Source organism: Ascaphus truei, chromosome 3 (genome assembly GCF_040206685.1).
Source record: "Ascaphus truei isolate aAscTru1 chromosome 3, aAscTru1.hap1, whole genome shotgun sequence".
NCBI lineage: Eukaryota > Metazoa > Chordata > Amphibia > Anura > Ascaphidae > Ascaphus > Ascaphus truei.
This window is the reverse complement of record NC_134485.1, coordinates 395,992,067-396,009,863: the sequence shown is the minus strand read 5'-3', so window position 1 is coordinate 396,009,863 and position 17,797 is coordinate 395,992,067. Positions and strand designations below refer to the sequence as shown.

The 17,797-nt window shown below is 43.0% G+C and overlaps 1 protein-coding gene across 12 annotated transcripts in view; it reads left to right on the top strand.

Annotated features, from left to right (window-relative positions):
* Positions 1–17,338, top strand: part of AMOTL1 (angiomotin like 1) — a 138,639-nt gene extending 121,301 nt beyond the window's left edge. For all 12 annotated transcript variants that reach the window (XM_075592480.1, XM_075592488.1, XM_075592482.1 and 9 more), the window contains 4 exons: positions 4,713–4,957; positions 11,257–11,529; positions 14,026–14,661; positions 15,442–17,338. In XM_075592480.1, coding sequence (XP_075448595.1) covers positions 4,713–4,957; positions 11,257–11,529; positions 14,026–14,135 — 628 coding nt within the window. In that variant the 3' untranslated portion in view covers positions 14,136–14,661; positions 15,442–17,338. The remainder of the gene's footprint in view (positions 1–4,712; positions 4,958–11,256; positions 11,530–14,025; positions 14,662–15,441) is intronic.
* The last annotated feature ends 459 nt before the right edge of the window (positions 17,339–17,797 follow it).

The following is a 17,797-nucleotide window of genomic DNA, read 5'->3' as shown; positions in this document are numbered from 1 at the left end:
CTTCAAAGTGCAGGTCTCCTCTGGGACAGAGATATAAAATAGAACTCTACTCACAAGTTCATAATGCAATTCTCCATTTAATGTGACAGCCAAGAACAGTGTAAAGACAACGTTTCGGGTTCCAAATGGACCTTTCATCAGGTACATAATAACACACAAAGCACATTGAAATAGAGTATTTTGGCACCAAAACCTCCCACAACAGGGGATGCCAATTAAGTGTAAAACACCAGCATATATCCCATAAAAAACACGACACATATCAAAAGGGAACAGTGCATAACTGGATCAGCATAACATGTTGTGACAAAAGAAACTTGGAACTGGTTATATTAAACCGCCATAGTGGAGGCTTCCATTGAAATTGTGGACCAGACTGGCACTATATCTCCCCCCACCCCCCAGAGCAGTAAAATCAGCAGCTGACCGTGGTGAGACACTGAGGATTTACCATAAACAATATCACCCCGAGACAAAGGCACATTTTTTGGCAGACTTCAAATTCGCAACAAAAAAAAACGTGTTTCGTCACATTTTCAAACTCGCTCAAAATGATCGGAGTTCGACAAAACACTGCTGTGCGTGCTTTTTAAAAAATATGTATGTTCCATAAATAACATTTCATTTTTTTAAAAAGTTTTAAAAATAATAATTCCATTATTAGTGATTTTGCTGTTAAAAAAAAAAGGCTTATTCATTTCCGAAAGGGTTCTCTGGCACAATTGGATAATTTCCTAATATATTTTCTGTTTAAAAGTTCGATCAAGCTTTAAAAAAAAAAAAAAATTGGAAAGTTACACAAAATGTTCACAAAGCAAATGTTAGTGCTGATTTAATAATAATTATAATATATTTACCAATATAAGAAGACAAGTTCTAGCTGTGGGCCAAGCAATTTTTGAACCACAGACATATGCCATAAGAATTGAAAGTACTGTAGGTCACTGAAGTTAATTGTACTCTAGAGGCAACAAAAATATTTGTCTCCAGGCTTAAAAGTCTTTTTTTTTTTTTAATTACTTTATTTCCAAATAGCGCTGTAACTTTTATCCATGTTTAAAAATTATTTGTGTTAGAATCTCCAATTTGGGACACTGGAATACTGAGACTGAAGTTCTTTTTGTAGGAGCATTGGTGGGCACCAGGCAGGCCACCAACCCATGCAATCCTTTCTCCCCCTGGGTGCAGAGGGAGCGGATCAACTGTTTTATGAGAGCACACTCATGAAGTGTCCCACTCCTCTGCCGTGCTCAACACTCCGGGGTAAGAAGAGGAGTAGGGCAGAATTAATGAGCGCTCCTGCATTAAGCAGAAGACCGGAGGGGGCGAATAGGAGCTCCTGCCTGCAGCTGCAACATCACTGCTCCCTTTGCACCAGGAAGAGAGAAAGGGGGTACAGTCCCCATGTCGCCCTATGCCCTACCCCCCCTCCACGTTACCCACTCCCCCCATGTTATCTACTCCACCTGTCACCAACCCCCCCCCCCCCCCCCGTCACTCCCTCTGCCCTCTCACATCTTGTACTCTTCCCTCCCCCCCTGTTTTACTGCCTCGCTGTGCAAGAAGATGCCAGCCTTTGGCAGCAAAAAAGGCTTAAGTGTAATGTCCGTTTAAGGCTGCACGAGCTGCCCTTGAACTATGTCATATTGCCCACCGCTGACTTAGATGTTTGTGGGTTTATAATATTGTATCATCAGCATACAGTACATATGCATAGATGCAGTTTTACAAACACAGGGCATTCATTTACTAAAACAAGAGAAATCCAATGGAACTTCACCAGAGCGTTGAGGTCCTCCCCATGTTATATATCAGAATGAATAAAGAGACAGTCACAGGCTCTCACAGACAGTCATGCTGGGACCTTCCTGAGAAATGACAAGGGTGTTTGGCCTGAAACTCTTTGTTGGTTGCAGAGTACTTCATCTATATATACAAGTTCACTGCCTACAAAACACTTCACAACTAGTCTGTTTTTTTTTTTTTGGTTTGGTTTTTGGAGAACTGATTGGCACGGGCTAAAAAAGTTAGATTTGTTATAAAAGTTACTCAGTTGAGAATGCACACATTTTTTTTTTATGTTGAATCCATACCTATAAATGTTTACAAACGGTTGGAGAAATACAGAATTACTATGACAAATAAAAAATATTTTGCTTCTTGGAAATGGGGATTTCCATTTCTCTGTCCTTGTAAATCTCAGACGCACTTACCAGTACGCCCTCCTACTGTATCTGTAGGTTCCACCTACCAATTAGATTGTAAGCTCTTCGGAGCAGGGACTCCTTTTCCTAAAGGTTACTGTTATGTCTTAAGCACTTCTTCCCATGTTCTATTTGTATTATTTGTTATTTATATGATTGTCACGTGTATTACTGCTGTGAAGCAGCGCTATGTACATTAATGGCACTATATAAATAACGACATACATACATATACATACCTCTTACAGACACCTAGCCTCCACCTACCCGTGTCTGTAGGACATTACCTCTATGTTTTTAGTGTTTATTTTTTTGCATAATATTTTACAGTCCAGGCAGCATTCATGGCCTAAAATGTTACAGTACAGGCATACCCCGCTTTAAGGACACTCACTTTAAGTACACTCGCGAGTAAGTACATTTCGCTCAATAGGCAAACAGCAGCTCACGCATGCGCCTGTCAGCACGTCCTGAACAGCAATACCGGCTCCCTACCTGTACCGAAGCTGTGCACAAGGGGGGAGACTACAGATCCTGTTACAAATGCGTTATTTACATCAGTTATGCACGTATATGACGATTGCAGTACAGTACATGCATCAAAAGTGGGCAAAAGGGAGTGCTTCACTTTAAGTACATTTTCACTTTACATGCATGCTCCGGTCCCATTGTGTACGTTAATGCGGGGTATGCCTGTATAGTGGTGGATATTAGAAGGAGCTGATAAACCTTCAGCAGAACATTTTGTGGTTAAAGCGCTGGCCTTTGAGCTGTCGGGCACCATTGCAATCTCAGTCTAGAGGTTAATTTGTATCTCCATTTCAACAGAGCTTCTAACACCTAATAAGTTTCTCCAAGTGTACACCAGGTTTCGCATATTGCAGAAAAAACCTACTGTATAAGGCTTTGCCTATAGTGCCGGCGACACGACTGGTGACCTCGCCGTCGCCACCGGTGAATGTTATGTTTCGCCGGTCGGCGGCATCGCGGTATTCCCGCAATTTGATTTGTTCAAGGGCCATCATGTGACGCGACGGCCCTTGAAAAATCAAATTTTGCCGGCGTCGGGTTTTCGCGACGTCGCTTATCGCCGTTGCGTGCACTATAAGCGCACGCGGCGGCAGCAATGTATTTGTTTTCGGGCGACATCGCGTCGCCGGCACTATAAGCGCGGCCTAAGGTTGCAAAAGCTTTGAACACTATGTAATTTTACCTACTGTATGAAGAACTCTAATGGTGCTCCGCTAAAAGGGTATCACAACCTACATTGTATCTACATTTCACCAGGATCAATACGGCTACTAGAACTTTGATTATGGTTATTTGTAATACGTGGACAGCACTCACTTACTTGATAGTAAAATCAGTATCAACATTCAGGTACCGATAGAAAAACTGATTACAAACAGCCCAAACAGACTTGAGATTTAAAACAAAAAATTCCACAGCACTTCAGAAAATAATCACATTGCTTTACTTATTAATAAAATAAATTCACACTGTAAAACGGCAATGTCTCAAGAAGGGCTAGAACGTTTGAACTACATTCTTATAAGTACCTAATCAATCAGTGAGTATTTATCTCAAGGTTCTTTTTGGATTATTTTTTTTTCTATGACAAATTCTGGCAGTTCATTTTGCAACAATATTGCTGCAGTTTTGCAGCCTGGAGAATTTCTATGAGTACACACCCCTTAGTTTAGTTGTTTGTAACAGGAAGGTCAGGGGGAGGGGGGGCTGTTGTGCCACGAATACATTGACAAGAACAGGTTCCACCAACAATTACTGAATTAAATACAAATCTGGGAAAAATCTCCACCACTGCTAACATAAAAAGTGCAAATAACCACACAATGCACTTCTTTTTTTTTTTTTTTCTTTTTTTTAACCATTCATGAAAACAAGATTTGTTAGAAGTTTGTCAGGGTGCAGTTTCTCCCTGGTTCACAAGCCATACCTTTTCTAAATACAGTGTCCTCCCTGGTACAGGAAGAGTCCTTCATAGATCGAATTATACAGTGCAGAACGTTTCAAATCCCATAGATCCCTTCTTCAAGTGTACTCCTAAATCTATACTTCAGGGAGCCAGTGCATCCATTAGAACTTCGAACTTCTCCCTGTCACAAAAATGTGATGTTATGAATTAAGAGACGCAGGTAATAAATGTGGGGATATACAGGAGATAGATATTCAGTCAACACATCAACACACCTACGAATGTAAAAACATAATAAGATAAATATTTGATATGCAGTAATATCCTTGTTCAGAATGGATGGATTGGTGTTTCAAATGTAATCTTTAAATCAAAATGTATATATACCGTATGACGACATTGCACATGTTCAATTAAAAGATTGTCCAGGTGCACATCTGATTTAAATCTAGTTCTTTGTAGAATAACCTGTGGTTTGGTTGTGTAGAACTTTGACACGTCCTGGAACGGTTGTCATTTTATCATGGTCTCTGTGAAGAAATTAAAAGAACCAAACTATGTTCTCCTGACAGGATAAAGAATCTTCATGCAAAAATCATTGAGCAAGATGCCATGATTAAAGTTCTTCATCAACGTTCCCGAAAGGATCAAGGGAAGAACGACAGCTCCATCTTACGCCCCGCTCGCTTGGTACCTTCTGTAGCTGCGGCGGCTGTAGCCATGGGGACAACTGGTGCTCATTCAAGACAGACGTCTCTGACCAGCCATCAGATGGCAGAGGAGAAGAAGGAAGACAAACCCCGCAAAGGAAGCGTAGGTGAGCTTCCAAATCGGATGTATTTTAGCTTTGGAAAACAAGACGTAAGAGAAACCCATTTTAATTTTCAGCCGCTGTATAGCTTTCCCCGAGTTGTTATACATGTTCTTTCTGCAAAAGCCATCAAGTAGTTTTAATATGGCGATCAGGATTAAGTTTGAAAAGCTACTAAATGTTTGTTAATTTATAAAGCAGTTGCTTGTAACAAGGCCTGGAACGCAGTACAGATCGACCAAGCAGTGAGAGGGTTAAATGGCTATAAATAATAGTATAAAACGGGTTAATAATTTCCCTTTGTCAGGACTCCAGTATGAATATATAAGGGAGTATACAGAGAATGGCCATTCACAGCTCAAAAAGGTAACCCCATATGTTTGAACTGACAAAAAGTCCAGCGATGTGTAGGTATATTGTAGATGTAGATAATCAGGGTATTTTCAGCTGCTTTGAGATGCAGGTATATGGAATTTTGTTGTGGAACCGCTAGTATGTAGATGTGGAAGATAAAGACTAGCAACGGTGTGTAAACGGAATGAGCCCGATAGCTCTGTATGAACAACTGCCGGGAATATATATGAACGAGGAAAATATTTGATTACTTCTGATGTGCCGCTCGAAATGGAAGTTCTTTTTCCGTGTATCCGTGGTCACGGTGCTGCGTTAAGCTGCTCGCGATGATGCACCGTCTTCCGGCAAACAACTAGCACCCGTTCCAAGTGTAAAATCCTGCACTGCTACTGCGTGTCCATCCAATCGAAAAGCGGAACATAGAAAATCTGCAGAGGATTGGCTGACAGTCTGACCCATAAAGCAAGCACTCAACAACTCACCGGGAGATGGCAAAAATAAGGAAAATTTATTCAACTACATGATTAAAAACAAAGACATACTGGGGACAAAACCAAGGGAATTCTCCCACGCGTTTCACGCTTATAGCGCTTTCTCAAGGAGTATCTCCTTGAGTAAGCGTGAAACGCGTGGGAGGAGAATTCCCTTGCTTGCTCTATGGGTTAGACTATTCGCCCAATCCTCTGCAGCTATTCTATGAATATATAAGGGACACTGCTGCCATAAGTGACACTACAGATTCCAATATTGCCGTCCGTCAGAAAATTGGACACCCCTTATCACTCATCAACCTGCATCGAGCACTTTGGTTTGCAGTATCCGGATAAAGGAATATCTTATATATTTTGAATTGGCATCTTAAAGCATGAATCTTATCAATTCTATGCCGGGATTCACCTAGCTCCAATGCTGAGTATCGCACTCCGATCCGGCGTGAAATGCCATTGACTAGAATAGCGGTTAATTCTGGACCAGGATGCAATACCCCGCAACAGGGCTTAGTGAATCTCTTCCATATTCTCTCCATTTCCACCTCAGCCAATGAGCTAATGGAAGCGTTATTGTCTGGAGCAGCATGGTGTATTCTGGATATGTTACAATGAGATTTATCAAATGCCGTGTTTTGTAGCTTTTGTTTTCCTCTATTTTCTGTCTTGAGATTTAATCCACAGCAGACCTGGTACATATATTTGACTAGCAGTTCTAGCTCTGGTAAGATTCCGTAATGGAATGTCTAGGAGCTGCTTTTTGGAAGATAAATACTGCACATCCATCTCTATTCTTACAAGAGAAAATCCCAAATAAAGCAGGACTTGCACACTCAAACTTCAGGAGGCAAAATGTTATTCCATTATTAATATTATTATTATCTTTTATTTATAAAGTGCCAATATGTTCTGCAGAGCAGTAAAATTGGGAAACAGGATCACATCAATTGCATAAGCAGAATTACATGCCAAATAAGGACAAAAACGCAAACAGATTGTAAGCTCTTCGGGACAGGGATTCCTTTTTCCTAATGTTACTTTTATGTAAAAACTATTTTTGAATTCTGTCTCTAAATCATCCCCTGTTGCCTATTTTAGTCAATTCACACAGTCAGGACAACACCCTGCTTAGAACAACCATCTGTTTTAATGTTCCTCATGTGTTAATTAAGTTGACTAGGTTGAAACTAATTCAGTCAGGTGACATTTCGAGCTAGTTAACTGAGAGCACAGCAGCCTTTGCTGATTGCAGCCATGTTTGAAGCAGCCATGTTTTAAGTAGCATGTAATGCTGGAGTTTAAAAGGGAGTTCAAAAGGAGTGAACAAGTGGACAACACCTACTGGCCCTGATTCCTGGATTTGATCTACGCTGGAAAGGAGGAGTGCAGAGTGAAGGTCGTGTAGCCAGGTCAGGGTAGGAGAAGACAGAATGGTTGTTGTACTTGCCGTGGTCATGGGTAGGAAAGATTGGCTAGTCGTTGAGCGGTGCCGGGGTGCGGGAATAGAGAAGGTAGAAGTCCAAATGCAAGCCGAGTCCAGGGGTCAGAGAAGGCGAAGGTCCAGGTACAAGCCGAGGTCAAACAGGAGCAAGAGAAGCAAAACAAGGTCAGGCAGGGCAGCAGGGTGTTTGAAGCAAACACTAGTTACACAAACCGAAGTTTATGCTCAGCCAGTTTGCAGCAGTGCTGGCTGAGCATTTAAGGAACAGGCAGCCAATGGTAGGATAGCAGACAGCTGCAGGGTAATGAATGAAACCCGCCCCGTAGACATTCAGTTCACTGATAGGCAGGGGCGGGGAGAAGTGCAGGTGAAGAATAAGTGGAGATGAAATTAACCCCTCGTGTACTCATGGCAACACGTAGCTTGTGTACAGTGCGCATCACCCATGATGTCACAGGGCGGAGCCTGAGCCTGGTCTATGCGGTGTCCCTCAGCCTGGTAGCGCGGCGTGCGTCACTCGTCACGGGCCGCGTCACGAAGGCCAATCCTCACACGGACTCTGACAACCTGGTCAGGATCTACAACTCTGCCTTATCCTCCTCTCTTGATCTACATGCCCCGCTTTCTCTCTGCCGTTCTCACCTTTCTAACCCCAGACCCTGGCTAAATTCCCACACGCGCATGCTACGTTCCTCCACTTGTTCCTCTGAACGCCTCTGGAGGAAATCTCACTCTCGCAGACTTCCTTCACTACAAATTTATGCTATCCTGTTTCAACTCTGCCCTCTCTCAGGCTAAACAAACCTACTTTTCTTCACTAATCAACACACACGTCTAACCCACGCCAACTCTTCTCTGTCTTTAACTCTAATCAATCCACCCTCTGCTGCCTTCTCTTCTTCCTCCATCTCACCTCAGGATTTTGCTGACTATTTTAAGGAAAAGGTGGAATCCATACGTCAGAACATCCCTTGTTTCCCCCTCCCATCATACACCGATTCCTAACTCTCCTCCTGCCTTCCTTGACTCTTTTTCCGCTGTCTCAGATGAGGGAGTGTCACTGCTGATCTCCTCTTCTCCCTCTACCACTAGCCCTCTTGACCCTATTCCCTCCCATCTCCTAAAACCTCTTGCTCCTACTATAATACCTACGCTCACACACATTTTTAACTCCTCCCTTCACTCTGGTACCTTTCCCTCCTCCTTCAAACATGCAACAGTTATACCATTACTCAAAAACAGCAAGCTTGACCCTACCTATCTTTCTAACTATCGAGATGTCTCCCTCCTGCTTTTTGCCTCTAAACTCCTTGAACGTCTTGTATTCTCTCGCTTGCTCCACTTTCTCAACACCCATTCTCTCCTAGACCCTCTACAATCTGGCTTCCACACTGCTCACTCGACTGAAACAGCCCTCACTAAAATAACTAATTACCTCCACGCTGCCAAAGACAGAGGTCATTACGCTCTGCTCATATTACTTGACCTCTCTGCAGCATTTGACACCGTGGACCACCCAATTCTCCTTCACATTCTCCATACTCTTGGTATTCGTAACAAAGCTCTATCCTGGATCTTCTCTTACCTCTCCCATCGTACTTTGTGTCTCTTCTGCTAATACTTCCTCCTCCTCTATCGATCTCTCTGTGGGGGTACCCCAGGGCTGTGTCCTGGGACCTCTTTTCTTTGTACACACTTTCTCTAGGTGACCTAATCACATCTCTTGGGTTTAAATATCACCTCTATGCTGACGACACAATTTTACTTTTCAACCCCTGACCTTACACCTGCTGTACAAACCAAAGTTTCCGAATGTCTCTCTGCGATATCATCTTGGAAGGCCATCCGCTGACTTAAACTTAACATGGCAAAAACAGAGCTCCTCATACTTCCTCCCAAACCTCGCCCTACTACCTTCTTTCACATTACTGTTGGAAGTACTATCATTCACCCAATAGCCCAAGCACACTGTCTAGGGGTCACACTCAACTCTTCTCCCACATTCTCTTCTCACATTCAAAACGTATCTAAAACCTGTCGCTTTTTCCTCCGCAATATTTCCAAGATACGCCCTTTCCTCTGTTGCTCGACTAATAAAACTCTGACTCTAGCCCTCATTCTCTCCCGTCTCGATTACTGTAACCTCCTGCTGTCCGGCCTTCCTACCTTTCACCTATCTCCCCTACAATCTATCCTAAATGCTGCTGCCAGAATCACTCTACTCTTTCCTAAATCTGTCTCAGCGTCTCCCCTGCTGAAATCACTCTCCTGGCTTCCTATCAAATCCCGCATCTCGCACTCAATTCTCCTCCTCCCTTTTAAAGCTTTAAGCCAGGTCCCCGCTGGCTACTGCAGCGCCCGCTATTGGGGACGCTGAAGGGACAATAGCCGCTGCACAATGGGACCGGGCCCGCTGCGAGGGGGGGGCGCTGCGCTCTGCCGTCAGTGACTCCTGCTCGCAAGAGAATTGTGATCAGGAGTCGCGACGGAGCGCTAAGCCACGCCCCCGGCGGTTCAGCCAATGAGGGCGAACATGCCGGGTGACGTCACGGCCACACCCCCGTCACGCCCCCCCCCCCTGTCTTTTGGTCTGCAGCTCCCTGCAGACCGGGGAATCGGCTGCACACGACGCCAGTCTCACGGGCGCGCGTGCAGCGGAGGTACTGGGGCCTCAGCCTTACACTCTTCTGCCTCTCCCTACATCTCGGCCCTAATTTCTCGCTATGCACCATCCCGGCTCTTGCGTTCTGCTCAAGGATGCTTTCTCTCTACCCCCTTTGTATCTAAAGCCCTCTCCCGCCTTAAACCTTTCTCACTGACTGCCCCACACCTCTGGAATGCCCTTCCCCTCAATACCCGAGTAGCACCCTCTCTATCCACCTTAAGACACACTTGCTTAAAGAAGGGTATGAGTAGCTCCGTGGCAAATACTATACACATGATACATAAAGTTTGCCCCCCTGCAGACACACTTTCCAGAATGCCCTCCTACTGTCTCTGTACATTCTTCCTACCTACCAATTAGATTGTAAGCTCTTCGGAGCAGGGACTCCTCTCCCAGCCAACAGCATAGACTGCAGCACTCAAGTTACATATGTGCAAGGGCAAAAGCCCACGTTACTGACACAGTCCCAGGAGCCTAAATATAGTTAAGAGAATTTACTCCTTGTACTTGGATAACATATAGAGAGTGTTTGTTAGAGCCTATACCTATAGTGCCTTGATTTACCAAGTCAAACTTTGACAAACACCTCTTCTGATAGGCTTACCACACCAGTACCCAGATTCAGTGGCATTATATGTTCCAATCAGCGCAGGAGCCTATGGGGTGCACTCTACAATAATAAGTGTACATTAGTACTTTAAGCACCTTCATAAGGACTCATATCGTTCCTCCTAGGGGTTCAGTTCATACCCTTTTTATCCATTTGAGTGTATAACAGTTTAATTGCAATATGTATTAAAACTTTATTATTTTGCGCCGTTTTCGTTTTTAGTTTCTGGTATAGGGGATCTTTTACCTTATTACTCTAGAAACACACACATACAGTTTAGAGTGCAGCTATAGGGGTCCTTTTGAACTTCTCTGTTCACTCCTGTTTATACTACCAATTAGATTGTAAGCTCTTCGGAGCAGGGACTCCTCTCCCACAATGTTACATTTCTGTCTGAAGCACTTATTCCCATGATCTGTTATTTGTATTATTTGTTATTTATATGATTGTAACTATTACTGCTGTGAAGCGCTATGTACATTAATGGCGCTATATAAATAAAGACATACATACATATATACAAGCGCTTATTCCCATTATGTGTTATATTATGTCTTATGTATTACTTCTATGAAGCGCAATGTACATGGATGGTGCTATATAACTAAAGATATACATACATACATACATAAGGCAATAAGGGCCCTGCTTGCGAGAGCTTACAATCCATATATAATTCATACTACCAGCTTTACTTAAATTACTTAAAGGTATATACTTACATCCTCACAATGTCATTTTCTTTAGGAGTTCTTCAGGGCAGAGACCATCATGAAAATCCATCGCCTTCCTTGCTGCTTCCCCCGCCATCTTTTTTTTTACCTCCACCTGCTGCCGCTCCGCCAGTCACCGCGTCACATGCAAAGACGGGAAGTAGAGATAACAGCACCCAAACAGACAAAAATCCTGAACTTTTCTGGCCAAACAGCGCTTCCTTCCCAAGAAGGGGACGGATAAGCATGACCCCTTCCAGCAGCCCCCTGCTAAGACACGCCGCAAATAAAGGGTGTCAGAAGTCAGGTACGTGTATGTGTAAAAGAGCAACGTGCAGTGGGACTAAACTAGAGAGATAATGGTCAGAATGGCGCAGTGGAACTGAATTAGAGAGAGATAATGGTCAGAATGGCGCAGTGGAACTGAATTAGAGAGAGATAATGGTCAGAATGGCGCAGTGGGACTGAATTAGAGAGAGATAATGGTCAGAATGGTGCAGTGGAACCGAATTAGAGAGATAATGGTCAGAATGGTGCAGTGGAACTGAATTAGAGAGATAATGGTTAGAATGGCGCAGTGGAACTGAATTAGTGAGAGATAATGGTCAGAATGGCGCAGTGGAACTGAATTAGTGAGAGATAATGGTCAGAATGGCACAGTGGAACTGAATTAGAGAGAGATAATGGTCAGAATGGCGCAGTGGGACTGAATTAGAGAGATAAGGGAGAGAATGGCGCAGAGGAACTGAAATAGAGAAAGGTCATGGGGCGAATGGTGCAGTGGGACTGAAGTAGAGAGACAATGGGGAGAATGGTGCAGTAGGACTGAATTAGAGATAAGGGGGAGAATGGCGCAGTGGAACTGAATTAAAGAGATAATGGTCAGAATGGCACAGTGGAACTGAACTAGAGCAAGGTAATGGACAGAATGGTGCAGTGGGACTGAACTAGAGCGAGGTAATGGACACAATGGTGCAGTGAAACTGAACTAATTAGAGCGAGGTAATGGACACAATGGCGCAGTGGGACTGAATTATAGAGATAATGCAGAGAATGGTGCCGTGGGACTGAATTATAGAGATAATGCAGAGAATGGTGCAGTGGTACTGAATTATAGAGATAATGCAGAGAATGGTGCCGTGGGACTGAATCAGAGATAAGGGGGAGAATGGTGCCGTGGGACTGAATTAGAGAGTCAATGGGGAGAATGGCGCAGTGGAACTGAATTAAGAGAGGTAATGGGGAGAATGGCGCAGTGGAACTGAATTAGAGAGGTAATGGGCAGAATGGCGCAGTTGTCTGTTGTCTTTGATTTGGCAGTTTACCGTTAAAGGGGCAGTCCCCTAAACTAGTTATAGGAGCATATTTAATGGGTTTAAACAGAGGTGATTGACACAATAATGAATTAGACAAAAATCTGGTTTTAAACTTTTAAAACCATACTTACTAAATCATGCAATTCTTTACCGCAACCCAAGAGATACCAGCACTTGGTAACAAAGTCCCCAATGCCTGGATATGGTTTGGATTTGGACTCTTACCATCTTTTTTTTACTATATATAGGACTGTTTGTAAACGGTGGTGTGTGTGTATATGTATGTATATATACAGTGTTCGACAAACCTATACATTTGCTCGCCCCGGGCGAGTGGATTTAACCCCTGGGCGAGTAAATATTGGCCCAAGCAGCACACGTTTGGTACTAGGTGGCGAGTAGATTTTTTTGTGTGGCGAGTAGATTTTTTGGTGATTTGTCAACCACTGTGTATATATAAATACCGGTATATATAATCTTTTACATTTTTGTTGCTGTTTTGGTTGACTAATGGTGGCTGCACTGTTAGTTTAAAGAGATAAAGGAGAAGAACGTTAATTACCAAGTGAGATTTGAATTACACGGCAGAAAATATAAATATTTATTTTTACACGGTAAGCAAAAAAGTCTAAATATATTATTTAAAAGGTGATTGAATATTTCTAAGAAAGCCAATTACATGGATAAGCTGACTTCATACATATATTTTGGGGATGCTTAAGCTAAGGGAGAAAGCCGAGAGAATTCAGCTGAAACGGCAAGTTAAATATGTGCAGTAGGTTCGTGCCTCACCTATAGTTCACAGTAACACGGCTATTATTTATGGCATATTTTAGCGGTTGAATCCGCACAGGCTTTTTAAAAGTACTGTTACAGTGCACAGTACATTGTGAGGTCTCTGAAGTCTTTCCTCAGTGATATCTATGGAGAATGTTTATATGGGAGATTTAAAATGTCACAACCTGCCATTATTCTACACCTTTCTGTGACCAGTTTGACTATTACAACTGTTCAGTACAGACAGCGACGAAGAATCCTTCTTTCATAGAAACATATCCTTTGACTACAGATAAATAAAGACGTTTGACCCACCTAGTACGTCCATTTTTTATATCTGTTATAAAAACCTCAGATTCAATTCTTTGGCTTCTTCATATTGAGTATCGCCTGATGTCTATCCCAAGTATTTTTTCATTCCCTTACTGTAGTACCCTCTACCACCTCTGTTGGAAGGCTATTCCAGGAATCCACCACCCTTCTGTGAAGAAGTACTTCCTCGCATTTGCCCCGAGGGTCCCACCCTCCAGCTTCAGAGCGTGACCTTTTGTCCTAACACTTCTCTTTCTCTGAAATATGCTTTCCTTCTGTACACTGTTAACACACAAGATAGTCATTTGGAAATCCTTTACATATGCGGATTGGGCATTGGTGCCGTATTGTATCCATATAATTACTTGACCTCTCGCCTCTTTCACGTTGTTCTGCAGAAAATTCCCCTGTCCTTGGCAAGACTCCGGATCACAAAGGCAGAATCAGCAGCACTACCCACAAGCCTGACTTTCCAGACGCCGATAATATGATGGAAGTACTTATTTAATGAGACTGGTTGTGCAAATTCCCGTTTTTGTTTAGAGGCAACCAGATGCACAAGGACGGCTAGAGACGCCGAGAAGGCCAAGGAGTGGGAATAATGGCTTGAGTGTAAATGGGGAAGAAGGTGGCGTATGATATTGGGAAGACCAGGAAAGATTGGTTTGGACATCCCTACAGTACATTGGAAAGTCATTGAATGACAGCCGTTAAGAACAGAACAAGGACTACGTTTCTATTATTATATGGGTACCTGTATTTTATTCCTAAATAATTTGCATGGCATTTTATATTTCTGTCTTCACAGCAACATTTCAAGTTTGCACAGAGTGCACTATTAAATAGCGCCAGGCTCTTAGAAATCACTGGTCCAGACATAGGAAAACTGGCATTTTGTGATCAGTGATTGAGTTGGGACTTTGAAAGGAATCCACTAAAGATAGGCATAAAATTGCCAACCCTGATGCAATAACACAGAGTTTCTGACACACAAAATGTATGAATAACCTACATTTTAATGTGCCCAAACTTAGGCTAAGGCCCCGCTCCCAGAGTCAGCGCACCTGCGCTGCTGACAGGCGGTGCGCTGAGATACACAGACCGCGATCTGCGGTCTGTAGGGAACGGGAGCGGGAGGTGGGCGGCAGGTGGGAGGTTTGATCGGGAGGTGGGCGGTTTGACAGGGAGGGGGGGCGCGGCTTGAGCGGAGGGACCCGCTACTCTCCCCCCCCTCCCTCCACGGACTCGGGCTGGAGCTGGAAGGTAAGTTTAAACACACACACGCAGGCACTCATTCATACACGCGCACACACACACACACGCAGGCACTCATTCATACACGCGCACACACACACACACACACACGCAGGCACTCATTCATACACGCGCACACACACACACAGGCAGGCACTCACGCACTCATGCGCGCACACACAGGCAGGCACTCACGCACTCATACACACACACACACACAGGCACTCACGCACTCAGACACATACACACACAGACAGGCACGCACTCAGACACACACACAGAGAAAGGCACTCACCTGCTTTCACTCCACACTCCTCCCCGCTCCCCGAAGCCTCTCCTCCTCCCGAAGCCTCCCCTCCCCATTGGCTCACAGCCACACACGTCACGCGTCAACGCTAGGAAACACCATTCTCTGGTGTCTCCAGCGGCTGACGCGCTACAGCGTGTAATCAGCTGTGCAGCCAGGGGGGACCGGGACCGGCTCGCGAGGATTCCCCTGCTGGTGGGGAACTCGCGACCCGCCGCCCGCGCCAACGAGCGCAGCGGGACCGAGGCCTTAGACATCACGAGGGGGCTACACTTTACATTCAATGATTAGATTGTGAGCTGTTCCGGGCAGGGACTCTTTTTCCTAAATGATAATTTTATGTCTGAAGTGCTTATTCCCATTATGTGTTATTTAAATTATTTGTTATTTATATGACTGTCACGTGTATAACTGCTGTGAAGCGCTATGTACATTAATGGCGCTATATAAATAAAGACATACATACATACATCAATACATACAATGTTAGCATAACAAATCTAAAAAGGTGTATATACAGTTGTGACTGGTAACTGTGTGTGTGTGTGTGTGTGATGTAGTATGTGTGTTTGTGTGTATGAGAGAGAGATATGTAGTGTGTGTTTGTGTGTATGAGAGAGAGATATGTAGTGTGTGTGTTTGTGTGTATGAGAGAGAGAGATGTATAGGTATCTGTACCGTGTTAGCGAGCTTTAATAATCAAAAATAAATAGACAATACCATTCTGTGGCTAACGAAATGCTACTGCATCACACGCGGAACAAGAGACCGTCCTGTCGGCGAACATTTCTCAGACTCTGGCCATAAAATGAATGATCTGTAGGTGGCCATACTCAAAGGTAATCTTAGAACACCGAAACAGAGACGGTTGCATGAATACAAATTTATGCAACTGTCCGGGACACTTTGCGGTGGCCTAAACCGAGACTGCAGTTTCATGAGTCACTACTGACACGAGAACTCTCTTCCCATAAGTGCTAAAGGCCATGTCTATACATTCTGCACTATATGTATGCACACACAGCTGTCTCTTACACATACAAATACTTTATGTAATTCCATCCATATATACCAATAGGGACCACACCATATCTACACACACTTTTAGTTATGCAACACCCTCTTATATTTCCACACCTACCCACACCATTAATATACACTCCCACTCCACACACACCTTTTGTAAAGTGCTGTATACACCGTGGGCTCTTTATAAATTTTATTTACATACATACAGTTGTGGGGAAAAGAAAGTACACCCTCTGAATTCTATGGTTTTACATATCAAGACATAATAACAATCATCTGTTCCTTAGCAGGTCTTAAAATTAGGTAAATATAACCTCAGATGAACAACAACACGACATATTACACTGTCATGATTTATTAACAAGATCATTGCTGATGTCTTTCCTCATTAGCATTGTGTTAACACACACCTGAATGCTCCAGACCAGCAAATTGCTAAAACTTCGGCTTTTATAGAGGTGGTCACACTTGCTGAGGATCACTTAATCAAGGGCATTTGATTAGAAGCACCTGTCTGCTTCTTAGCATCTTAATTCCTATGGAAGCAATAAGGGTGTACTTAGTTTTTCACACATGGCTTCTCCATTTTGACTTTATTTTTGTTAAATAAATCATGACACGGTGTAATATGTCATGTGTTGTTGTTCATCTGAGGTTGTATTTACCTAATTGTAAGACGTGCTAAGGAACAGATGATTGTTATTATGTCCTGATATGTAAAACCATAGAATTCAAGAGGGTGTACGTTCTTTTTCACACAACTGTACATACACACACACTCTTACATCACTAACATTCAGGGACTATTTAACACCTCAAGTCATAAATCGCATACTACATAGGGGGGAGGGATAGGTTTCAGTCACAGATAACATTCCAAGGTGCACTTTTTTTTTAAGTAAAACCCTTGCTTGCTTTATTCATTGTAACATTGCCTGAAGAAGAGATCAGTGTATCTCGAAAGCTCGCACAAATAAAAACATTTAGTTAGCCACAGAACGGTATCGTCTATTCGTTTTGTATTTTATATACAGTATATATATTTAGAGAGGGAGATGGGTACAGTTTGTGTATTTATATAGTTTTTTTTGCAAATGCACATTAAAAATATATTTGCCATCTTTGTACTTTCAATATTTTTTAGGAAGGTGAATTTGTTTTCCTTAAAGGTGATTTTTTTGTTTAAATAATCTCTATGAGCAGAACGGTGCACGGAATGGAACATGTACAATACGTCATGTAAAGGATATCCCCAATGTTAACCACAGTTATGGTTTATACACGTTTTAAAATTCCCCTTTGCTGCTATGTTATAGTTATGTTATACTTTTAATATGAAAACGGGATAATGAACAAAAAAAATTTTTTTTTTTTTTAACCTATCCATTGGGAAAAATGTCTATGAATCCCAAGAGCCTGCGGTGTATTACTAAGCCTCCCTGGGACCCAAGGGATCAACTGTCTACAGAGCAAAAGGGCAGCAGCTTTAATACTTTTTGACACCGTATAATTAAAATGTGCATGATTTGCACCATTCCCATACATTGCTGGACGTCAGGTTTACCAGGGGTGACCACTAT